The sequence below is a fragment of the Anopheles arabiensis genome, chromosome 2 (genome assembly GCF_016920715.1).
Source record: "Anopheles arabiensis isolate DONGOLA chromosome 2, AaraD3, whole genome shotgun sequence".
NCBI classification, from domain to species: Eukaryota; Metazoa; Arthropoda; class Insecta; order Diptera; family Culicidae; genus Anopheles; species Anopheles arabiensis.
In genome coordinates, this window is record NC_053517.1 from 8,042,626 (window position 1) to 8,069,801 (window position 27,176).

Here is a 27,176-nt window from a genome sequence, read left to right on the forward strand (position 1 = left end):
AGAAACGTCCCGACCCAATTGGAGAGGGGGGATGGTTTTTGGGGTGGGCAACGGCGCCCGAGGATCGGGGGATTGATAACATTGCATTTTATGAATGGTAACCACCTCCTGCCAAGCACACACTAAAGCAAATAAAAAGCAAGGGCACCATTGCTGCACCAGCGCTGTTGTGTCAGTGTATGTGTGTGTGTGTGTGTGGGGGGTTTGTTTACCCGTGCTTATGCTTACCTGGGTTGGTTCATTCATTCATTTGGCCCGGTTGTGCTAAATCATTCATTCATTCGCCAACCAACATAGTACACTGTTCTGCGTGCGTCTCGGCCGGAACCGCTCCGATCGAGCCTTACCAAGACGGTTTTCTGGACTCGAGCGACTGGATTTCCTTGAATGGCAACCGGCCCCACCTCGCGTCTGTCGAACTTGTAATTTGTTGTGCGAACCACCGTGCGAGGAAGAGGAAGAAAGCCGCGGTGCTGCACCTCGCTCCGGTTTCGATTGTCAACCCGCGTCAACGGCAATGTATATGGAGTGTAGGCGAACCTGATCTCCGGCGCATAGGACCAAAAGACGACGCTCGTACTGTGCGCAACGAATTCATCCCAGTTTTGATAGCCTGTCATGACGTTCGAGTTGTGCAGGGGGAGCCAGAATGAGACCGTGATTGGGCCGTCATGTCTCCGGAGCAAGAACTCGTTTGGCGAACTTTACCTTCTTGGACGAGGACTTGTGCTTCTAAGTCCGCTATTGCTGTTAGTCTAGTTTCTTTCTCTTCATATAAATATGATGAATTCAATGAATAAGCATTAAAGCTTAAAACATTGCTTGACTCAACTATTTTTTTCCAATTTGATTAATGCAGTCAGTTATTTTTTCTCGCCTTTAAATATGAAGAGTACGATCCCAATTTGCTACACACTCTGCTGGAATATTGAAGCTTTCCAAAATCCAAGAAACGGGGAAAAGAACACATATGCAAGTACTCATGTCCGTACTTCATGTTTGTCAAAGCCTTCTCCCCTTGGCAGCCTCACCTATTCCCGGTCCCGGTGGAAACGTTATGGCCAACGAGCAAGTCACGACGTAGTCCGGCACAACGTTTGACGTGTTGTTGATTGTTTTCCTTATTACCGAGCCTTTCCTCTTCTTCAGTTTTCACGCTTACCGATCGCTGACAACTAATCGATAGGAAAGGGAGGGGTTACAGGGAAAACAAGATCCAATGTTTGTTTTAGCATAAAAATCACGCGAGCAGCACAAACGTAATGCATGTGAGAACAATATTGACAGCTTCTAAGCAAATAGCGACCGCGAATGGGTAAAAGGTAGAAAGGTGAGGTGCTGTTTTGGTAGAATTCCAGTATCAATGTACCCGGTTGACTGGATTTACTGTTTTAGTAGTTAGAGTACTTCGTTTTGTTTTTGGTTTTGATCAGCGTTCTCCTGGTTTGAATAATGAAAAATACATAATTTGCACAAAATACACGAAAACAATAAATGCTTTTATCTAATAAAAAAAAAATCTATTTTCCCTTTTTCAGTTGCATTGAAAACTGGAATTGTGTTCTTCAGCGTTGAAGCTTCCCGCCTTTTCAAACACAGCCTTGCCACAAACCAATGCAACGCTTTGCACCAGCGCCATCTATTATCAATCAAACAAACTAACGAAGCGTTGCACAGTGAGCGAATGTCGCTCTTACTTCGTTCAAAATGTTACTTTGAAAAGTGAACCACTTTTTTATGCCATTTCAATTTGCTCTCGCCACAATATTATGTTTAGTGGAACTTTAGTAACTAATTTAAGCATTTCCACTTACCTTTTCTAGTCGCACGCACTGCTGATGGCAGGTGAAATCGCACACCACGCAGCGCAATCCAATGTCCAGATGGAGCGCCTTGTGGCACTGCTGACACAACCGATCGTACGACGGTGGCAGAATCTGGAAAATGTGCGTAAACTTTACCGCCTCAACACTCGCCACCGGCGGTGCTTCCACCAGAAAACGGGTAAACTTTTTCGTGTCCGCCAGCAGGCGCAACTGTGCCTCCCGGTGCGCCTGGTCGCTGGCCACCGCGGCCGCCGTCGCCCGCGTCGCCTCCGATCCTACATTCTTTGGTGTGAGCGTAATGATACGAGCGTCATGGAAATTTTGACCTCGCTGGGGATTGGCATTCAGCTGTCTCAGTATCTGCGACGGATCTTCGTCAATGAACGGTATGCTACCCTCGCTGCTGCCCGGCGCTATGATTTCGTTCTTGTTCTCGTCAACCGGTGCAGTCGCTTTGCCGTCGCTCTGGACACCACCGTCGTCACAGACTTTTATCGACGGCACCACGACATCGTAGTTCCCATTTCCATTGCAATCGATCTCATCCCTGCCGGCGCCGCTTTGCTGATGTTCCAGCGACACGTTTGCCACCGTTTCCGGCAGCTTCACCACAATCTGCTGCGTGGTGGTGGTGGTCGTTATGCGACGGTCCGGCTTTGGAGGTGGCTCGCCACGGTCCGACAGCTTCCGCTGAGGCTTCGGTGCGCCCTCCGCCGCTGCATTGTCCGGCTTTTGGGGAACGGGCTCGTCAAAGCTAAACTTGACCGTGTTCAGGTGGCGCGTTAGCTTGTCGTTTTCGGTGTTGCGGGTGTAGGTCGTGCTCTTGAGATTCGAGGACTTGAGGCGCGACTTTTGGAGCAGCTGCTGCTGGAGTCTATCACGGCCGGCATCGTTCGGAGGCTGCGTCTCCTCGCTGCTCTCGTTGTCAAAGTCGGCGTTCCGGTTCGGGGCCAGCAACCGTTGCTCGAGTTTCTCCGCGTCCGATAGCAGCGGACGTCTAACGGCGGGAAGTAACTGGAGCTTCTGGGTATCCTCCGGCTGGAATTGGAAAATACAGCGAAAAATCAATACAGTTCAATCTTTTACTCACTGTCAATCGCATTCTTAAGGGGGGAGAAAAAGTAGTAACTCTACGTCAAGAAACAGTTTAAACCGTAACTTTCACCGATAAACCATTTCCACAAAGGGGTTATTGTTCCAGATTTTGCAATCATATTCCCTGCACAGGGTACAAGGCACAGAGTACAATTTTCCTGAATCTCAGAGCTTCAATTTCCCGGGCAACAGTTACGGGCAGGGACAATTGCACATGCTCGTAAATTTCCTGTCCGTAACAGATTGCAGTCGGACGGTCGTTTGATACACAGACGGCCCCAGCAGCCAAAAGCCAGGAAAATGGTCTCCCGCTTGACCGGTCAACGAGTGGCGATTCGGTTCGTTCTCTTTCGTGGAACCCAAGAGCGCACTCGAAAAGCCCAGCACACCACCGACCACGATAATCAGACATCGAACGATTGGGAATGGAGATTTATGGACACTTACGACACTCCCGATGGTACACGCGGCAACTGGTGGACCACTAGTGGACGAGTGATTAAAAAGTTTCCTCTTTTGGCCCAAACGTATAGGGGTCATACTGGGACAGACAACAAAAAAATGGAACATACCGAGCCTTGGCAGACTGAGTTTGGGATGCTCAGCGGGACATTCAAAATGGACGGCACGTGTCTGAGTTAGGATGGTCATATTTGTCTTGCTTGTGCTGGAGTTATTTGTTGTAGAAAGTAAAATATGATTTGCAACTGAGCAATAAGTTCTTTTCACAAAGTTATGCATGTTCAATCATTTTGATTGAGAAGTTTGCCGGGCTATCGTATTGATTTTGGAAACTTTGAATGCATGAATTACCCTAGAACTTGCTGACAAGCACCCATTTTTATTTGTTTGTTCACAACTTCCCAAACGCCACCAGCTTCCATTCATAGTATTGATTAACGCACTACCATCAAACTCATCGCCCTCTGCCAGTTCTAGTTGCGTAAACGCACGCACTTTACTATTGAATATCCATCATAGTTAACGCAGCGAGAAGGGCTGAGTGTATTGATTTGCGGCACACAAAACGGCATAAATTGAGTTTAAGTGATGTGACAGCATTTCTGTGACAGCGACAATAATCTCGACACTCTACACTGCTGGTTTGGGGGTTTGCGTTCTACTCAATGTCCCAGTCCCAACCACGATGCGCTGTTGTGCATCTTGCTTCAATCGACACTTGGTGATGCTCTTTGTGGCCGAGTTCTTTCCCTTCTCTTAGGACGCGGGTAAAAGCAGGTTCTCATTTCATCGGTATCGGTAAGAGCTCTGTGTAAATCTGTCGTCACCTTTTCCTTTTTCGTGCTCACTCCCGGCAGCTCAGCTGATACAATAAACTTACACGTGACCCGGAAAAGAGCGCTTAGGAATGGACTCAACCAAACACAAGTTGAAATACTGCCGTATTCTATCTTTTTTTTTGTTCTTGCTAGTTTCACCCTTAGCATACACGCATCCCTCACTGACGGATTTAATGTAACGGCAGTACCGATAATTGATACTTTCTTTGCGCGTTTTTACTGAGTTCCGCGTACCACTGCTGCGAGCCACCGGTAGGTAAATATTTGCTTTTCGGATATTCCCTTCCCACGTCTTTGGTCGGTCTGATTTGATGCATCATTGCTTATGCAATTAGAATTTCTCGACTCGTTTGTGGAAACCTAATACTTGAACCCGGTACCACCCGCTCGTCATCCGTAGGGTGTGATTGTGTTGCAATGCTCTTCCGAAGGGCTAATCCTGAATATCCGTAGGTGTACGCTGTCGGCAGGAAGCATCGAAACATTCCGCATCCGAATCGAAAGGGAAAGTTTGAGAGTGGAAGAGGGGAAGAAATGTGTGGAAGTAAGTTTTGTTTTTGTTTTGCCAAACGCCAAACTCAATCTACGTAAATGACTTTTCGCCTCTGGGGCAGGGAGACATCTACAGGTCCGCGCACTGCTGGAAAATACCATCTGCTTCCGACTCGAAATGGTTTGGCCTTGCTTTGTGCACGGTAGCGCACACATTGTGGCGTATGGGGGATGTGGGATTGAAAAAGGAGATAAAAATTAACACTAATTGAATTTTTGAAATCATTCGATTTGGTTCGCTTCAACTGGTGGCCTTGCTTTCGTCTTGTTCTTTATTTTTCTTCGGATTTAACGATAATTTGAAATGCGTTTTTCAAGCATTTTTTAACGATGATATAATAAACATTTTACTGCCGTTGATGTTGGATTAATGTGGCCCAAACATCTGTAGAGACTAGAAAAGAAGTTAGAATACCTTTCATGATAAATATTCGAATGTATCTATTACATATTCATTCATTAAAAACTGTTCTATAAAATCATTTGAAGCCATCAATTTTGGTATGTCAAATACAGGATACAAATAAGGTGCAGTTTTTGGCAGTAAAACAATATCCTATTCCTAAAAGTTTCCTCTTCTTGGAAACATTCGTTGCTCCGGTTTCCCACATCCGTCAAACCCCTGCACAGCGTGAAAGAATTGGCGTTGAAATTTGCAACCTTTGTGGTTTGCAAGACTGACCAGTTGCGGCTTCACGCAGAGTTCTGCTGAAAAGTGGGATGGGAAAATCATGCTGGCGGCACTTTAGCAAACACATCGAGCGGCGAAACGGGCCAACGTCTATCCCGTTTTGACCGATAATTGGATAATGATTCGATCGATCTGCTGACATGTGGCTATGATATATTGGACCGGCATTTGCCGAGGGATAGAGTCGTCTCTGGTAGATTTGCTTTCTTCAAACCGCAACGAGCGGTTGGTAAAGAAAACGGTGTGTGTAATTTCCGGCCTAGCGCAAGGCACGATATGGTAGAGTGCCCAGCTGTAAACAGAGTCTGCACAACACTCCGGGAAAGCCATACCATACCGCACCGGTAATATCCGTGCGAAAGCCGCATGATGGATGTATTACTTTGTGGCTTTTGCGAATGCTGCGTATGATTTAAAGATCACGACCGCAAAGCTGTGTGGATCGTGTTATGCTACACCTTTTGCGATTCAACACAGCCGTATTTGCATCTTACGGGTTTCGCACACACACTCTTGGGCCGAATTTCAGTGCTTTCAGTTTCAACAAATAACAATTTTTCTTTTCAGAAAGACAAATATGAGTCAGTTCTCACCCTCCCCACGAGTAGCATCCTATAAGACCCCAAAATCTAAAAGTATGTAATAAAGATGGACGGTTTCTTCTGTCGTCTGCCTGCAAGCTGGTAATTAACTGTCAAGGATACACATAAATAAAACCCTTGATTTACGCCCCAGCAGCGGGCATACATTTTGCGCGTTTCCATTGCACACTTTCTTGGAGATGTATTTTAGAACGATGGGCAGGCGAAAGCAATCCCAAAACACAGCAAAAAGCCCAAAATCTAGGTCATCCGCATCAAATAGCACCGGCATCAAGGCTGTGCTGCTGCATATACGGTATGTGCGAGGCTGCATCGAAAGGAACCTACACGGGCAATCGTGAATGGATGATTGTTCGTTGTGAATGGGAATTGCAGTGCCTGTCATTTTCATTTTTGCACGACGCAAACCTCATGCCTTGCGTGGGTGGGTGTGTTGGGGGTGAAAATGCTGTTAGTCCTGTCCGGATGTGTACTTGTTCCTGCGTTGACAACGATTTCACGAGTGGTTGTTGCATAAAATGGTAAAAATCTTTGCTGGATTGACAATAGCACAAGGAGGGTAGTGCAAGATGTAATTATGCTTATGTGGATCATTAAAGTGTTAATATGCAACTGTCACTTCAAACTACAAAGTGAATTAATCCGCGCACAAACCAGCGAGTTGGCCCTCTAATCTCTTGTAATCTATTTTAACGAGCCTTACTAATTGCTCTCATAAAACACTAACAGTAATCAAGTAATGTCTCCTTATTTATTACAATCGTCGCTGCACTCGCTCGTTGCTACTCACGTTCAGTATCGGACTGCTGATTTGGGGCCGTTTTTTCTCCTTTGAACAGAGGCAACCCCACGGCATCTTACGGTGGGTGGAAGGGTTGCCACTGTCCTGATTACGCACACACACACACACTCGCACAGCTCACTCCCAGCTAGAGCGGCTCACTTTCACAGAGAATGTTATATGGGTTTGCACGGAACAATAAGAACACAAACTGACACAATGCGGTACAAGTCTTTTCCGAATGCACATACCGACAGAAGCGTTTGTGTCGTTTCATTGTCTAGAGCTGTTCGCTCCTTTCTCCCGCAGATGATTCTTTACGGCGTGTATTGAGTTTCACATTTCACTGTCACTTTCATTACGACAACAGGATATTGTGGTGAGGTGTTGCTGGTAAATGTTCTATTTGCGTTTGCATCCTTGAATTTCGTACCATGCTCTTGGGGCCATCGAACTGTAAAGAGAGAAAATATAATTGAAATGTTGAAGATTATTGTTTGCCTTAAAAACTTTCAGACACGAAGTATTACTTATGCTTATAATAATTCGAAGTTTTGGTAAGAAATCGTCCCAAAGACTCGATGTGGAGTATAAAATAACATAATAAAGCAGATACTATTTGATCCAAATGCATTATTCACCTAACAACGCTCTATCGTCAATCTAATTTGCTAAACAAGCAACTATCTCTATGTGTGTACACACCCATCATCACCCCATCAGCATCATCAGCTTTCACTGCTAGTTCAAATAACGCCCTAACTAATTGCACCGTAAGGTTCATGTTGTAGCGACCTTAGCCGCAACAAGTTCTCTACACAACCGGCTACGTGTAGATGGAGCTGAAGGCGGCATCGGCGGCATGTTCGGGCGGCTGACACTCAGCGAGAACATTTTATGAGAAGAGAGTGAGAAGCGATCGAGACGAGCGAAGCGATGGCGAAAAAAGGCCATTCTGGTGTCGGTGATCGCGGGATACGGTGTTAAAGTAGCGGGATTATAAAAATAAATTAAATTAGTTATAGTTCAAATAAATGAAAAGTTAGTTTTATTTAGTAGTTAGAAATAGTTTTTATCGGTAATTTAGTGCTAGTTGTTTCATCTGGTGACAGCGGTAAAGCGCATACTTAGTAGCGCAAATAACGCTAATTCTGGCTGGTGTATGAATCAGGTATAGTGGTGAAGGAAAAAAAAATTTTTTTGGGTAAGTGGTGAAGGGAAAATCGTAGCTTGTTAGTGATTAAGTGATAATTAGTGAAATAAGTGTAAATTTTCATTTTTTTTTTCTCAACAAGTTTCCTTAAAAGTATCAACTTAGTAATAATAAGCAGTAAGAGGTAGTTGGTACAGTAGTTTAAGTATCATTTTTATTAATCCTTCATTCTTTACGCTTACGTAGAGGGTAATGAACCCAAGGGTGTTGGCACTTAGGAACAGATCTGTTCAGGTTCATTCAAAAAGTGTAAATAATATTAATCCATCATTACCGCAACTAAACTCCACGGCAAATAGTGAAAGTTGTCTAAACACACAATATAATTACCAAAAACGCCTCCAAGTTCTCAAAGGAGAATTATTAAATCAAAGCCTTGAAATCGATAGAGCGTTGAACGCGTCATTTTCAAAAATGGCTTACGAATTCCCAACGGAAAAGGCAATGCTATGCATTCCTGAATATCACGGAGCTGCAAAGGAATTAGATGGATTTTTATTTCAAGTGGAATATTTTGCGAATCAGATACCAAGAGGCGAATCGGAAGAGGATTTAATTAGAACGGTAATGTTCAAATTAAAAGGAAATGCTGCTGGATTTTTCAGTCGCATATTAGATGATACGTGGGCGAATGTTAAATTAAATTTAATAAAGCTTTTTGGAGAAAAAATGAGTGTAGAAGCCATTTTCCAACAAGTGGAAACTTTGCAGCAAGGAGTCAATGAACCATTCACTCAATATAAAGAAAGGGTGGCAAGGTTAAAACAAAATATAATGAACATCGATACGAAAAACAGTGAAGATTCTTACGCACAAAAAAATTTAAAAATTCACTTTTTAGCCGGATTAAGAAACCCAGAATTGCAAACTTTAGCCAGAACCAATAAACACTTGGAATTTGATGACTTGTTGGAATATCTGGAAGATGAAGTTGTTCAAATCGAACATATTCGGAAAATTGAGGCTAGACTAAATCGCTCGCAAACACCGGTACCAAATAATGAATATGATGAGACCTACAATGCGAGTCAAAACAATAGTTTTAATAATCGTTCAATGGGCCACAACACAACGTATGGAGGAAACCAGCCCCATACACTAATGAATAATAGTAGTGCCTCACGCTGCGATCATAACAACACTAACAATTTAGATACCTGTGATTTTGGTCAACCACAACATAATAGCACTACACATAACCAAAATAACACTAACTTCAATTATGATGGTCAACCACAACATAATAGCACTACACATAACCAAAATAACACTTACTTCAACAGTAGTTTAGCTCAGCCAAATAGATATTTTGCATCTTATAAAAATAATTATACACAACATCCACGAAAACACTATTACCAAAATAGAAATCAGTACACACAACCACCACAACACCATTATGAAAACACCTGTCCACCATCATCACAAAACTATTATGCACATAAATTTTCACAAGGGCCTTCTCAATATACTTACCAAAAGCAAGCATATCAAAACATGCATACAAAAAACTGATACAAGGAACACTAGTTGATTTTAACACTAAAACTAGTGTTCCCTTAAAACAAAATAACATGTTTTCTGTTGGTTTACAAACAGAGACGTGTAAGGAGACGAAGCAAACACTACACAGTTCTCCCATCGATGAATGTGAATCGCTTAATATTGAATGCACTAGAGACGGTAGGTTAATGGCTAAAATTTTGTCGCAAAATGTAAATAAGAAAATGGTGAATTTTTTAATTGATTCGGGAGCCTGTTTCAACGCCTTGAGTTTGAATATAGCAAAAGAGCTAGGTTTAGATTTTATGAATCACAATGATAAAGTAACTTTATCAAGTTTCGATGGATCCTTATCAAATTCCATCGTCAAAATCACGTCAAATGCACACACATCGCACCATCCACTAAAGCAAAGCGATACGTTAAGAGCTTACCAATCGGGACGCTCTCGAGACGAGGAGTGTTCCAAAGTTATTCAGCGTTAATGCGCGAAATGTACATAAATATGTGTATTGCACGTACTGCACAAATACTGTTTGCAATTACTGATTCGCTAGTGACAGCGTTTACCATCGCAAGCGGAGAAAGAGTACACACAACGCCAATACACACACGCCTTCATTCCGGACGGTGACGATCGACGATGATGATGCACACGCCATCCTCACGTTTCTGCATTTATGTCGTACCCCTTAAATGGCGATATTTCTCGTGTTTGATTTTGGATGAGAGGGCGCAACGTTCAAGCGCAAGCGGGGATGGTGAATTGCTTCAGCTAAAGTGATTATTGATTTGAAGATAAACATTGCCAAAAAGAATTTGCTATTTTAATAATTGCTAATCCGTTTTTGATAATCGATTTGCAATTTTGGGACACGGTTTAATGTCTGTTCGCGCCACTATGTGTGGTGGTGTGGTGACTAATCTTCATACCATACCCCACCCTCGCTGCCTTAAGATAACATCAATTTCCGCGAAAAAAATCGTATGCAAAACAAATCCTTGTTCAGCGTGAGGACTGGTACATTGTAGCTGGATTTAAATACAACATCTTGGAGCCTCCGGAACAGTCTCCCCAACCACCATGCCTGCTCCATGTTTTGCCATCATACTGCCATACACACCGCTCTGTAGCTAGCCGTTCCGCACATCTTGTCAATCGTACTAAAGTGCATTTTTGCATTTCTATTGCTGTTTTGTTTCGCTTCACACGATCTAACACCCCCTTTTTAGCGTTTGGCTGACCGTAGCGGCGCTACCACTAGCTCACGTATCGTGTCCACATGTCGTGAGGGAAGCATACAAGAACGTAACAGCGAATATACACATACGCTGTCTGGCACCAACGTACCAAGCGGGTCCAGCTTTTGAAGAGTTATTTGCTTTCATTTGTCATGCGCCGTAGCTGGCCGCATGCTGGAGCGAATCTGCCATACGAAACTGGCAATGGAATTCTTACCGATCGGTGGTCGGTCGCCTGACAAATGCAACCAACGGTACAGCGGGACTAGGTTTCTGCCTTGCGCGCATTAGAAACTGTCTGTTTGCATTTTGTGGCTGTTCGTTCTCAAAAGAATCACCATTTACCGACACATACGACCGCGGCGGGACAGCATAGTACTGGCGAGAGGACAGTTGTGTTTTACTTCAACTTTTTTCTTCTTTCTGAGACGCCTTCCGGGAGAGTTGGAATCTCGGCGGTATAATCTTCCCGATACATCTCGCTCGTACAGAGGCGGCAGAGCTGCACCTACATCGCTCTAGCAGGAGGATAGCATCAACACTACGTGCTCTCGAAACGCGGCTTAATCTCATCGTTTGCGATTCGTGCCGCACTGCCGATGGATAGCGGCCCGTCCTCTCGAATCGATCCACGGCCGCCCGGCCAGACCCGATGGGATTGACTTTTGCTGTCAATACATATCATTGTTCCCGCGTGAAGGGCTCTCGCGGAATACGTGTGGGTTTGGAGAAAGTTTGCTTCCAACAGCGGGCCGGCGACGGAGCCCGCCCAGCTTTCGTTCCCAGCTCCCCACTTCGTTCGATTTTCGTTTATGGGTTATATAGCACAAACAGTAATCGACACATGCGGCGTCTGCACGTTGATTGGAATCGGAACTCCAAACACAGGCACACTGGGAGTGCTTCCAGAAAGGAGAGTGCCTTTTGTAATGCTACATTTCCGGCAAAACCTTCAAGACAAAAGCTATCTGCGTGGGATGAAGCTGGGCCGTGTAGCGGAAAGCCTCGATTGCAGCGAAGCTCTCTTCGTAAACCCGTAACCATAACACTGCACATTAAATGGGTGAAAACGGAGCATAAAGACGGGGTTGAGCGGTTGGGATTGATATAAAATGCAACATTCAATTCCACTACTTGACAGTGTGATTATAGCAGCTGCCATGGGAGAGGGTAAAATAAACACAATAAACATCAAACGAAACTGGTAAAAGGTGCCAACGTATCTAGCTCGAGGTGTTATCGTAAGTAGAAGGATAAATATTAAGAAAAACGATCTGGAACGTTTGTCTATCATTTTTGAAAAGTTTGCCACATTGCATGACTAAAACTGGCAAGATGAATTCTTCAGACGGACTACAATTGAAGAAAAATAGAATCATTTGTAAAGAGTAAAGGATTAACATGGTTGCATTGAAGTATTAACAACACATGAGTTCGATTATCTTGGCCCCACAAAAAAAAAACAGTCAAACTGATCAAGACAAACGATTCTCTAAACTCGGATAAATTGTGACTTAATCACATCCAGTCGTTTGAAACATATTGCACGCAAAAAAAAAAAAATAATGCAATCAAGCCCTCGACGCATTCCTTCGTTCGGAAGAAAAATACAAAACGGCTTAACATGAACGTAATAAATGTTCACACTTCACTCCGCCTGACAGTGACGGCTTGACGGGAGGGAAGATGTATGAAAAATTAAGCAAAAACTTCAACCCAAAGATCGCTTCCCGGTTCCCGGGGCACACTGCATCCCGGCTCGTCGTTCACAAACAGACAACCCGGCCAAACACAAAGCAGAATCCGGGCGAACACAAATTACTTGCACATTAAATGCTCATCTATCAAAGGGGAACCACCAGCAAAGTGCAAAGTGGTTTTTCACTTTTGTTATTGCTCTCGATTTCATTTTGGGATGTGCGCGGTGGCACAGGCCACTGGTCCACACAACGCCATATGCATACCGCGCGGTCGCAACTGAAATGCAATACCGACCCGAAAGGCGGACGGCGTCTGTTTGTGGGTGCATGTGCCGGAATCGAATGCACAATTTATTACATTTTATAATTCATTCCAGAGCATCAGCGCTGGGATTTGGGAAGCCGAAATATATTGGACGGCTATAAATAACTGACAGAAACATCAGCGTGCGTGCGAAACGGGTTGGATATGCCAGGCCCTACCGAACAGGATTGGAGCGTGTGCGCGTGCAAAGATGAGAATATTCTTAATTTCGAACAAATGATTCAAGATAACAGATCAATTACATTAGCGATCCGGAGGGAAAGGAACCAAGAATGAGAATTAAACAATACAACAATTTTGATGCATTAAAAACATTGGGCAAAAGCTCGTTATTGCAACTGATCAGATATCGAAGATATGATGTTCAAAGTGTGGGTTTTCCTGATGAACGATAGTGTGCCTCGTTGCTGTCCTCTTTGTACGACAGCAACAAACACAAAGTAGTGGGTGCAGCACAATTGTTTTACGCTCAGTTGATGGAGTTCATTTCGATGATGACCTAACGCATGATTCCAAATTCAGATCACGGGGAAATGAATTCATCCTCAGTTTGGTTCGGGGGTAAAGTGAAGATTGTAATCGAAGCACACCCCATCTTTCCCCATGCAGAAGATGGCTTAAAACACTAACAAATTACATTTCACGGCAAAACAAGGCTATCAGATAGAAGGATTTATTTGAATCTAAATGGGTTTTGGGGTACTGGTTGAATGCATGAGTCAGTATGGCATTGAATTGAAAAGTTGGTGACTTTATTTTTATAGAAAAAAAAAAACAACACACTCTAATGCTACCCCAGTCAAAACACGAAATGAGCAAAGTTTGTGGTCCACCCCGCTGACAGAGCGATTATTTCAATCAACATCTATCAATTAACTAATGAGTGATTGAAGGCAACGCCAACCGTGTAATTGGGTCGCGCGCGCACACTGCTAGCCGCTTGTGAAGCCACTAATAACGGTGGGCGCGTTCTCGCACGTTGACCTTCCAAATTAATTTACAGACCACCAACACCACCCCAACAACACCAACAATGACAAATCGAATCTATCCGGTCGGCTGCATTATGCTCTGGCGGAGACCGGGCCACGGGTGTTCGGGCGTGCAAAAAAGCCATAAAACTGTGCCTTCTTGTGACTTTCCGCCTTCAGAGATGCCTTCGCAGACCTCAGACATCAATGTCGCAAACAGTCCAGGTGGTCGGCCCGGGCATGTTTGCCAGGTCAACCGCAACATCGGCATCGGGGTGATCAAGCGTCACTAATGATGGAGAAGCGATTGACGTACGATTGGATGTAAACGACAGGCCATGCGACGCAACTCCGCCAAGGAACTGAGGTGACTTTTTGGCGGGTGGCGGCTATTTGTGAGTAAATCTGTGCGACTCTCTGTGCAAAAGACTTGCTTCTAAAGCCCACCCAGAGCATTATCCGTTCGGGTGCATCTTGTTGTTGTGTAATAACGGAGCCGCCCTGTTGCAACTCGCTTATGAAACACGCGCCGGAAACTAAAGTAAACTAAATACATCAGGAATACCAAACCTCCCACACGGCGCAGTACCACGAACTCGTCTTCTCTTTTATTGTGTGTTATTAGGCCAAACCGAAGTCCCGAGAAACGGTTCCTTCATTGAGCAATTTTTCCCATAGTAGGTTCCCTTCACAAAAAAGCGCACTCTAACGCAACGCCTTACTTGGTGTAACAGTCAATAAAACAAACGGTTTGTTTATCCCGCACACAGACGGGCCCGTTGTGTTTGTGCGCGCGGCTGACGCATAATTAACGAATGCATGCGGCTTCTTGCTGCGTGTGTAATCGGGGTATTTCGATCAAATGCACCGTGGTGCCAGCCGGACTAAGAATGGGCATGTGGGAGGGCTAAAGCGAGAGAGAAAGAGTACCGAACCCATACGGACACTTTTCCGGTGCGATTGCAATCGCGCAATGCCTCCGGGAGTCGGCGTTCGATTGGCGACGCCAGAATTACCAACAAACAGTAATGCGCGCTTCATGGGGCGTTTGTGGGGAGTTGGACGGGATGCTTCTTCCTTGCCGGAAGAAAATGTAAATTGCCAGAAAAAAGAGCAACACACATCTGTGCTTTTGTGCCTGGCTAGGCTAGAATTTCTACACCATAAGAACGCATGTACAGCATCAACTCGGGAAGTACGTTCGTGTGTTCCGAGACTAGTGTTGTTAGTACACACTGGTTTGTGGCAGAGAGTTCCAGGAATGCAAACACTGCAGCATCGTTTTTCCTTCCCTTTGGAATGAGCAGCTTAACACTATGTCGCTCCTCTTTCAACTTTCCACCGAGGCACCGGGAACGAGCCGAGCAGATATAACAAATTATCGGCCAGCCGTAGGGCCGCGGTTAAGGGTCGGCGTCCGTTGGGTGTTGTGTGGAAGAAAGAATGTGTGTGTCCAGCCACTGTATCTCTCAGAACTCAGGCCGCGTCTGGAAGCGTAATTTTTCATGGTCCCATATGTGTGGCAGGGTGGCAAATGCGGAAGTATGGCGCACTGGCTCCGACCCAATGGTCCGGTCCGCTGCATGAGAATTGGGTCAGTTGGGATTGTAAAAGAATGAAGCTGAATGGGAAAATAGTGAGAAGGGGTGTAGAGTTTTTTTTTGCTTTTCTGTGTAAATCTACATTTCCGGGATCTTTTAAAGGGAATTCAAATACGCATGTTTGAGCAATGTAAGGCATTAAATTACGCTGAACATTGTTTATGCTTTAATTGGATTACTTTTGGATCAAAGAATGGTTCACCTACTATGCTACAAAGAATTTTTGTTCTAAAACTGTTTCAAAATAGGAAGAAAGAAGATATTTCATATTTCCAACTATGAATTGATGATGTATTTGATATCTGAACAAATGATACTGTTTAAATTATCTGGACCATTTCAAGTTGTTTCTAACGCTGAGCGTTTCTAGTACTTTCCAATATTTTATGGGTTTACAGATCGTTCCTAAGGGGAAACATAAATTTTCCACCCAAGCATCAATTCCTGCTCCTTTCTCTTAACGCTATCTTTTGTATGTTTCCTTAAGAGAAGTGTTTCCCATCAGCGTTCCTCTTCCAAAGCCGCTTAGTGAAACCCTTCAACAGTAAACGGTCGCTCCACAAAAAGATCCGAACCGGCTAGTTATCCGATTTGTTTTTCATCCGCAAAATTTTGTTCAATTAGCGAACGAAGCGAACCATCAAACGGTCCATCATTCAACAACCACAAGCAATCATCAAGTACAGTACAACGCTGCTCGGCGCTAACAAACCTCCCAAAATCACACGACGATATACACAATTTATATGATATCTCATTCTCTCGGGAATCTTGCCCCGGGAGTTTCCACTGTACCTGGCCCAACGCAAAACGGTCACCCTGCACACACACACACACACATTATGATTTATGTTCGCGCCGGTACTAAACCGTGTCCTACGTCCGACCGCCGCAAAGGAAATTGATATTTGATAGGCTATTATTAAGCTGAACACCTTGTCGGTGTACGCCCGTCCTAGATTCCAAAATAGTCAACTCCGATCGAACGCAACGCGGGACCGACCCGGGCGCTTTGGTAATCGCAAAAGCCGTGGAAAAGTTCATCGAATCGTGTCGCCGCTCGTTGTGATCGATTTAACAACTTCGGTCAAAGGAGGGCAGGGAAGGAGCGTAAAAGAAAATCTCCTTTTCGGATTGGTGGGCTCCCTTGCCCCTCTCTCCAGAAAGAATGGGAGCGAAGGAGCTTTACGTGCACTGTTCCGGAAATGGAAAATCGGTAAATACGCCCTGCTTCTGGCACACAATGTATGTCCACCCCCTCCCTTACCTGTGACGCTTTATCGGTGTCAGTGACATTAACGAGAGTCGGTCGGAAAAACGGGTTAAGGCAATCCTTTTGGCAAACGAATTTCTGCCACCATCTCGAACTCGACTCGACTCTAATCCTTTGCTCACGACCTGCTTACCAACAGGTCGGTCGGCGTAGCATTATTACCGGAATGCTACGGTTCAATGTACTGCGTTGTGGTGGAGTCTCACCGGCGGAGCACCGAGCACGGTTGCCATTACAATTATGAGCTACGTGCACGTAGGTTACCGTGTGTTATGTTTGTGGCCTATGGGTGGTGGGTCTGTGCCGGAAGCCATACGAGGGAAGGAAAGGGAAAGTGAAAGAAATCCTAACCCCGTGGGAAGGTGCTAATGTACGTACAAACGGTATTCCTACGGCGAAGGCATGACAAGATGTACATTTATTTTCCATTAGGAATTCTTTCCTTATTTATTCATTTGGGCAAGCCGAAAGGCCAGAAGAATGTGAAGATTTAAATGCTTTCATTGGGCAGCTTTTAATTCTACCATCCGTTGGGCTTTAATTTACTCGAAACGGTTTCTGAAATTAAGTCATAATGTTTAACTTCTTGTCTAAGAGAAGGGATCTCTAAAGGTATATAGCTTCAAGCGTACATTGTAAATGATTTATCATACATCACATAAACCTTTAACCAGGTGCCAGAAAGTGTCCGCTTCGAGAATGTGTGTGTGTGTGCAGAAGATAACGGCTCACTCGACATAAACATGGTCGAAAGAGGCAAAAACCGCACTGACTAATAAAAAATATCATAAACTCAACCCTCTGAAGCTGCAGGGGCAAAAAAACCCAGTACATCATCTCACACATATAAGTCTTTCCAAGTACTCACACACACACACATGGAGCGAAGGGTTCAGGTAAAGGGATCGCGTAATTAATTACCAAGCTACCACTAATGCAATTTTGCATTGATTAGGCCTTCCCGGTGCCATGTTTGCGTGCTCGTGTTTTGCGCACCGCGGGAGCATTCCACCTTCTCACCGACGACACGTCAGTCGAAGTCAGTCACGGATTGGCGACATGTTAATTTGGAGCGATTGTCACACTCGCTCGGTCGCGGGCGCGTGCTACCGCCGATGCCTCTTACCGCCGAAAGCTTTCCCAAGCGAGTCCTTCCCCTTTCGCGCGGGGAGATAATTAATGACCTCTGGGTGCTGAATGAAACGGCACGGTGCGGGCACCACAGCCACACCAAAACGGGCGTGTAAGCAGAAGCAAACACCGTGCAGCTTATCTGAGATTTTTGGTCTGCATCGGGCTCTCGGTAAGCGCCTGTCTGTCTGTGTTTTTTTTTGCATTAAACGTGGCGTTTGCTACGATATTCAAATCAGCACGTTATCTGATAGTGGCTGGAAACTGGTTGGCAGGTGGTTTTGTTACAAGTATGTAGATGCTGTGTTTCGATACTATCACTGCGAACGCGACAGGAAGGTACATCATTCCAACAGTGGGGCAAGATTGTCATCTCTGGCGTGTGTGGAGCCATTCGTATTGCTAACCAGAGTGAAGCGACTTTTTTTTTACATAAGCATTTAAGGCACAGATTTTCGTGTACGACTCAAAATAAAGTAACATTGTTTTTTTTTCGGTTATATGAAAAAGAAATGACCTCCCAGAAGCAGCAGCTTTTACAGCTGCTGTCAAAACAATGCATCATTTTTAGCCCCGTGTCCGATGCTTAACCAGATGTGCTCCTGTTTATTTGTTTTAAAGATCAATTAGCTCTTTTAAGCAATACACCAGGCCATACCACGAGTACGTAGCAAGAGCTTAAAAATGTTTGGTTGTTTTAGTCAAATCGCTTCCGACGCATAAACCCATCAGAACGAGTTTTTTTTTTTGCACATTATACGTTTGAGCCTTTCCGGTATCTATCAAGCATGTTTTTCTGAGCACACAAAATCCCTTTTGAAATTTTTCACACATTACTGTTAGGTCAACAGCTCTTCTGATTGCCTTTTTCGAGGTCATCGTAGGACTGCAAGAAGCAAAAGAATAGAGAAAAAAAACGTGTTGAATTTGACGGAAGCATGATGGAAAACAAAACGCAACATAAAAGATGCTCGTCAACAAGCACGGCGTCCTTTACCATCGGCTCGATAAACAAACTGTGATTATCGTTGATGAGGCGCGCAACGTTGCCGAGAATTCTTCAAGATAAACCCGAGATGGCTCTTGAGCGACCTTTTGGAATTTCAATTTGAATTGAATAATCAATTAACGACCGCCATGAACACAAAAAGCATTCACAACAATGTCCCCGCAATAAACGTGTTGACATGGTTGTGAAAAATTGCAACATTCATGGGTCGCTTGAAAGGCGACGACACGTGCAACAATAGCGCTTGGGGTATACAAACACGACCCGATAACTTAATTATCGCAAAAACGTAAAACTCGGTAAATAAAGACAAATCGTAACAGCTGCAACGGTACGCACCCGATACGAATGCGCATCCCTTATTTTAGTTGAATCTTTCTTCCCCGACCTATAATCGAACCCAAGCTCTGCACAAAACACACCATCGCACCGGGCAAAGCGCAACAGAAACCATTAAGCTTTGAAGTATCAATTGGCAAACAACGGTATGCCGTTAAATGGCAAACGGCAGCAACCCCGCCGTGCCGTGTATCAACCCATTTCGTGTCGCTCTAGATTCCCGAATGCGGCCGGCCGGTAGTACCCGATCGATGACGAGGCGGGCACGCAGCGTGAAATGACAATAAAATTTTAAATCAAATAAATTTCCGCCCGTCGCCGTGGGTTCCCCGGACCCTGGACTTGGACCCCGGGTCAACAATGACGGGTACGGGTGCTTCCGCTACGCACCGCAGGATGCCAAACGACGGTGATGGGCCCTAGGGGTAATGTTGTTGGTCCGGTACCATTTTTGGGCACACCTAATTGCGCGGGTGTGCTGTTGTGCGTCGACATTGCGTCGCGAGGATCGACCGTAACGCAGGCGGTTCGAGATCGGTCCGGGAGGGCATTTAAATTGAATAATCACCCTTACGGCATTTGATATTTGCGGGCCGATTCACCTTTTACCATCGCGCTGAGCTTGATCTTCACAGATGCACTCGTTCGCAACGCAGGCATAAGGGCCGGGACAGCCCGGGAAATGAAATCGCGGCGGGGAGCTCTAATGCAGCGTGAATGGGTCGGCTTTTGTGTGTTGAAAGGAGCAGGCGATCAAAGAATTGCAAATAGCAGGGATAAACAACAACATATGTGTAGATTTGTGTAAAAGGAAGGTCGCCGACATTGATCAGTTCGACGTCCTATTGCGAGACGTTGAACAGTATGATATGTTCTATGCATTTTAAAAATTGTTTTTCTACAAATGTTATTGTAATTCAAATGCTTTATTTTCAGTTATAATCGTGATCATGGCAGTTATAATTCAACCAACAGAGAGAGAAATGACATAAACGGTCAACAAAGACATATTAATACTACCCAATCAACAACTGCACCAAATACCCAAATTTAATAAATTCATGTCTGGTTTGCTTGTTCAAACAATTGAATTATTTCAGACCTGTTTTTACCCAAAGTTTCCAACCAACAATTTATCAGTCCCATTGCAATCAAAGTTTTAACATTTTCTAAAATGTTCAAACTCCACTTTGAATCTGTTTTTATTCCTTTCCACACATTCATAGCAAACGCTCCCTACACTTAGCGTCATTTGCATTATTTGACCCCTGATATGCACCAAACTGCGGAGAAATTCCATTAGAACTATTCAAACACGATGATTACTCGTATCTGAAGTACCCCAAACAGTGCGACGGCATCTCGAGATCACGAACTGTTAACCACCTCATCCGCCCGTACTTGAGCTTCCTTATCCGCCACACCAAAGAGACACGGAGCTGCTGGGAGTTCGTTTAACAAGCTCACACAACCCACAGAACGACACAGGAGAGCTGCATTTGATGAAGCGCCACTTTTTGTGCGATCTGCAATGTCCGGGCCTCCGCTTCTGGAAGGCGCTAGTGTAATGTAGGTGATACTCTTGACTAATTTCGTTTGCACGAGTGGTGTAGGAGTGGCCCTTTCCGAAAAGGGCCTGCTCCATTCGATTCGTGTGCATCGAGGCAATACGCCTGACAGCTTGTGGCACAAAACGGCCAGTAGAAAGTCTAGGCCGTGTACAGCCATTTAAACGTGTTAGGGTCATTAAGGTGGTACAAGATTGTATGACCATTGTTGTGCCAGTTGTGCTCAGTGGAATGTGTACCGCAAGCTCTACCACCAACCGGGAGAAAGGTTCTGCAAAGAATGGTTACAATCATGTTTGGCCTACTTTAATGTAAAATGGAGCGGAAGGTCTACTCCTAAGTAACTGCAGTATAATAAATTTATAGCACGATTGCGCGCGTATCAACATAATTTATAACAATAATTTACGCTAAAATGTGACCAAAATAACTCCACTTTCTAAAATTGGCCGCGTGTCCCTGTGGTTGCATGTTGCTCCCTTTCCATGTCGTGCTAATAGAACATAATGCTTACGCTTATCGCGTCCACTTTATCAGTGCAAATCGTAACCTTTCCGTGCCGTTCGATCACACCTCTTTGCCTGGAGGGCGGTTCACGCTAGTAAGCATGTACATAATTCAATTTGGTTCAACAAACCACCCAACAGCTTCAACATTAAAAACGGTGTCGGTATCATTTAATCATCTAAACCCTTGCCCGGGACCGCTTGCACGCAATCGTTTCACATTGAGGTAGTTTTGTTGCTGCTTGCAAGCTGAAGGTTAGTGCCTGGTTCATGTTGGTCTCGACCTTTTATATAGATCTCACAAAAACAAAACAAAAAAGTTTGACTCTACTTGAGAACTCTTGTTTGGCTTAATTAATTCCTCAACATTGCCCGAAATCCAACCAGAAAGCATGTAAGGTGACAACCAATAAATTTGAATCCCGGTGCTGTCCTCGCCTTCCTTCTACGGTGGTAGATGGCGAATATTATGCATCTTGGGGCTTGCTGCAGCAGAACGGCCGCACACAGCCCGGTACTGCACCGCGGAACGTTGTTGAGATAATTTATTAAGCAAATGAAATCATCTGAAAGGAAGCGTGAACATGCGAATTTCGCCAAGGTACGTGCTCTGTATAGCGAAGGGGGAAATAAATATAGAAAGAGAAATGGCAAAATCGGCAATAAGGAGCGCGAAAAAGATGTAAATGAGACGAGAATTCGAATCATTTCAATTCCATTCCGTTTTTGTTTTGATTCGATTTTTTGCATTCTTTCGTGTGGTGTTTGTGAATGGAATAAATCGCAAATTTATCGTTGCGGAGTTTTACTGTAAATGGACTCAGTCTTGATTTGCATGGGAACACCCTTTTCTCGGTTATTTATGTTCGCTAAAATGCGGATCAATAATCGTGCTGATACGTGTTGTGGCACTCAACACTGGACAAATTAACTAGCAAAGGGGAAAAAATTTCATAATTTCCTGTTTCTCTCTCCTACATAAGGTGCGCTCAAAATGAAGACAACCACTAATCGAAGCGGCCTAACAAGACATTTTCAAGACAAAAACATTTTTTCCGTTTATTTTTTCCCGTTTTCCACTAGAACGGACCAGCTGGTCGAGCGTCTAGGGAAGACACCAACTCGACACACTTTAAACGCTGCCGTAAAACACCAAACAAAACCTCCATCCTGCTTGCTCCCACCCGCTTGATCTATGGTGAACGGTACCGGGCAGCAATAAATTAACCTCCACTTTCAGCTCAACTTCTGTTGTTTAACGAGTTATTTATTGGATGCAATACCATCATGAAGCTTAATTGATTACAGCGTTGCATCCTCCACCCTGACCGTGACCATGGGCCCCACGGAGTTGCAAAATTCGCCCGCCTTTTTCTCTTCCATCTCTCCAGCCCGTCCGTTCCCTCCTGCTCCTACTGCTCCCCAGGGCGTATTACGATAATTATTTCGAGATAATATTTTTACCCTCAAGCCGCCCGTCGACCGCCGAGTTCTGGACGGTGAGCGCAGCCGGCTTTCGGGTTGCAATCGGAAACCTGCACAAATCGTGCAATCGTGGTACTTAAAAGGCACGTCCTATAAATTACGATGTGCTTGCGCTCGCAGCACAGTATCTTGGCACGAGCGACTGGGACGGGCAAAAGGAAGGCACTGGTTGGGCAGAAGTGATAGCATTTCAATTAATGTTAAGCCGTTTGCAATGCAGCACCGGTAGAAAGCTCGTCCGGCGGGCGGAGAGGATCGCTGCCACAACGAGGACGATGATGAACCGTCGGCCGACTCCATGCGGCTTCTGGTAGTACTGGTAGTTGTTTGTCTGGGAAGGGATGAAGCGAAAGTTGACGGCAATCTAATGGAGGAAGACGAAAAACTGAACGATTTATAATCGGACCTGATCGGAACGGGACTGGAAAATGCATTCTCGCTCTAAGTCAACGATATAATTATGGTCCGGGTAACTTGTTTTCTGATTCGTCCCGCGCACTCAGTCAATGATTGACGAGAAAGGTTGGGTTTGTTCCATCCAGCTTTGCTACTCTGTGATACAAGCTAAATCAAAGAAGGAAAAAATGGCAATAAACGTGTCACACATTCACATGACACGGTTTTGAACGCTTCTGGTAACAGCGACTTCTGTCTGTTTCTAATCTAGACCGCCCTCAACATGCTTTATTTCACGCCTTGATTATTCCGCTAACCTTGAGCACACAGTCTCCACCTTCGAAACTAGGCGGAAAGGAATTTTTAGAGATTTCCTCTGATTATCATCTACCGCTTCTATTTCTTGTCTTCCTCCTTCAAAGCCCTAAACCGTGTCTGTTCCGCATATGTTCCCGTCGAACCGAACAAAACGCCACACAGGCGCATAACATATTCAAGCAATCACATCCAATCTCGTGGAGCTCTGCAATAAAATGAGGCGGCATCCGCGCGCGAACAAGGCTGTCGAAATCAGTGACACCGTCGCTGTGTAGGGTAGGTGCCCACGAAAGACCCGAACCGCGAACTGCTCCGGCACATAAATCAAGCCCAGTCCCTGCTGTGCGCGAGGGGCATGATCCTCCACCGCGCATAAAGTGCTTAAAAGATTTATATTAATAATGATAATGTACGGCCGCTTACAGCCCAATCGTTGAGCTTTGTCTCGCGACGAGCACGGGGCGAAAACGGTTATGATAAAAAGGAGGATTTGCTTATGCTGGTGGATTTTGCTTAAGACAGTTGTTTTGGAAGCGTCCAAAGATGTGTTCCTTTTTGCTACGCTCATGACCGTGACGAAATGAGTGATAATAATAGCAAAACATAAAATATATCTAATGTAACATTTAAATTATGTTGACGATTGGAAGAATTTCGTTTTCCATCAACATATACAACTGATAGATTATCTTTCATAAGATGGACTTCGCCAGATGTCACACTTCTGCATTCCGTATCGCCGTCTTGAACTATCGCAGAGAGCGGAAATGTTAGCCTGCACGTTCCATGTTATTCCGTGCGCGTGGTGGCTAGAAGCGGAAAAGACTAACGTGATATTTATGTTGAAACAAGCCCTTTCTCTAGGTTCCCATGTTCCTCGTCTTGACTAATAGTCAACGGTTTGACAGACTGGTATTGAATAATTTATCATACCATTGCACAGCAGCACGTCGCAGGGATAATTATAAGGTACAAACTTCACGGACGCTTGGAAAGTCAACGCTTCAACACGCCACGAGTGCGTTTTTAGCGACAACAAATCAAAAACCGTTCAGTCCGATGGACCTCGATTGGTACGATGTGCGGAGATTTATTGGTATTCCTGTAAAGTTGCAGATCAAGAAAAAATGCGTTTCGCTTTCCACTCTCCGTTGCCAGGTTTGCCGTCATTCTGTAGAGGATATCTTAACACGACCTTTAATGGTAGAGGAGCTGGTGGAAATTGAAGATTGTGCTCGAGGGGACTAGTCAACATTCAACCGGTTCCTCTCGATGGTTTGTAGAATAGTTTGCAAGGACGATATAGTGACGAAGGGAGCAGCCTACACAGACAACCAGTCACACACACACCCGCTACGTTAAAGGTGAAAATTGAGTTGTGGGCTGATATTATGATTTAATCCATATTTTACAATTTTCTCGTACGTGAAGGAACGTTTTGGCGATGGTTGAGTTAAAGGGGTATGGTCAGGAAGGTGGTGTAGATTTATGAGAAAGTGATGGGCACAAATTATTGGTCTCAAAGGTCTAGTCTGTGTGGCTATGTATCTTCTACGATGAAGAAGTTCGATGAAGAAGTAAAGGCACGAAGAAGGCGCAGCTCGTAAAACAACATTTGCGCTCATATTTAAGTATGATTTTGATGTTATTTTTTTGTATTTTTATGTTCGTAGAAAAGTTTAGTGAAAAAAACCCCAGACATACATATTTTGCCGCACTCAGATGTCACAAAACTTGTTAAAAAAAAAAGACCACAACTCACACTCTCGTTTGCTCCAGCCCCCAGACACATTAATAATGCAATCGGAAAACGCGAAATACCATCCGTCGCGGGCAGCGAGGAGGAACAGAAGTCGCCGATAAATGTTCATCACCCGGCTCAACACTGGAAGTTCCTAAGTCCTTTGGTCGCGCATACCTTCCCGATGCTCCATCCCGCCGGTTTGCCCCAAGACAAACCGGTTGTTGCTCCGGTTCCGATACGATCGAATGGAATAATTTTAAACTTCGTCACGTTTTCGTTCGCTTTCTGCAAAGCGGTTGTTATGCATCCTCCTCCTCCCCCCAATGGCCTCGTAGCGTTGGGTTGAATTCATTCATAAAACTTTTGCACTGCACTGACTCTGCTTTCGGCAGCGCGCATCATCGGTACGCAGTTGGAAAGCTTCCGAGCGTGGTGAAGATGCTGAGAAAGCGAGAGAATTTTGCGATAATTTTCACCCAACTTCCCAGCTCCGGCAGGGGATGAATTCCTGGAAGAATACTTTTTAAGCCGCTTCTTAAACAATTGTCTTTGGTTTGCCGTCGTCGGTGCTCATCGTACTGAGGCGGTGCATTCTTTCACATGCTGCACACTTTTGCAAGGAAGGAATGCGCACCCGGCCTGTATGGAATTTGCGATGGGGTGATGCAATTTGAGGAACCCGTTGTTTGCTGTTAAATAGATCGTCTGTGTGTAGAAGTTGAGTTGTGGTTTAGCTAGAAGCTATAGCGGCAAATACGTTGTATTTTGTAGAGGCTACAGATAAACAGATTGTTATCTGAAGAAAATATAGTTGCATTAAGATGCTGAAGTCGACAGCTCAAGCAAGCAAAGGAATGTCCTATCGTACAGCTCCTTTTTTCCCTCAGAAACGCTTCCAGCCATCGCAATATTGTTGCACTACATTATTACCATTGTTTCACCGGCCAAACCAGTTCCTCACTTTCTACACAGATTTAACGTTTTCTTGGTTTCAGCAGATGGTTCAGCGAAGTCACTGTGAAGCCTTCAGTGTTTCCCCACCAGTGCAGGTTTTGGCTGGAATCGGTTTTCATTTTAACTCCACTTTATTACGACAACACATCGGGTGACATTCGTTCAGCGGTATAAACAACAGCACAACAAAAAAAAAACTACAACACGCACACGTACCGGTTCCAAACAAGAATCCTATCGAATCCATAAAAGGACATATTGGACAGGTTGGGGGACGGTTTTGTGTCGTGCGTGCGTAACACCGGAGGGCTAACAGTCGTTATGTTTTCAGGCTCGCCTCTCATCCCTCATCGGTAGGCAGCCGTATCAGATTGCAAAAAGGGCCAGAAATATGTCACCCTGGCAAGAGGGGCGATTTAAGGCTTGTCTGCACCAGTTATGTGAGGCGTACAAGGTGCCTTCCATTCTTACTTTCACTTTGATGAGATCGTGCAAATCGTAGCCCCAGAGCAATCCTTCAATCAGAAAAACAACTGAAGCTGACCGATTTAGCTTCGATCGATCGGCTAGTTTAAGCTTGTGATTATAGGCTTACATCAATCAACTTATAATTGCTTATTTCTATTATTATTAATTTATTTCTGTACTACCACAAGAAGTGTTTACCTTGACACAACGCTTGACCTCAACTTAACACGTGCTCGAAAAGGGCAAATATTTGAAAAGGGGACCCACTCCGCGCCGACCAAAACAACTAAATTGAAAGTAATGTTGTTGCCGGACCCAACCTCTGGCCAGCGCAAATCCTCCCCCAAAAATGGCTTTTCCACGCTGGTTTTACATTAAAAACACTCTTTGCGCGCTGTGGGTTGCTGGTATTTACGTATAAATTATGTTAATGATCTTTGCGTCGGGCGTCTTTTGCGGGCAAGCTTCAAGCATCTCCCGGACGCAAGAGTTTTGCGGCCGGACCATCAGTGCCTCCGTGTCGCTACCGCTCTTATTGATTATGCAAATCTACCGCGCACCGGCTGTAAACATAATGCGTCA

General features: G+C 44.6%; 1 protein-coding gene across 7 annotated transcripts in view; it reads right to left on the reverse strand.

Moving 5' to 3' along the window:
• LOC120908515 (tensin-1) overlaps window positions 1-27,176 on the reverse strand; it is a 157,400-nt gene that overhangs the window by 99,702 nt on the left and 30,522 nt on the right. For all 7 annotated transcript variants that reach the window (XM_040319575.1, XM_040319578.1, XM_040319574.1 and 4 more), the window contains 2 exons: window positions 6,858-7,302; window positions 1,815-2,864 (listed from right to left, as the gene is read on the reverse strand). In XM_040319575.1, the coding sequence (XP_040175509.1) occupies window positions 1,815-2,864; window positions 6,858-6,923 (1,116 nt within the window). In that variant the 5' untranslated portion in view covers window positions 6,924-7,302. The remainder of the gene's footprint in view (window positions 1-1,814; window positions 2,865-6,857; window positions 7,303-27,176) is intronic.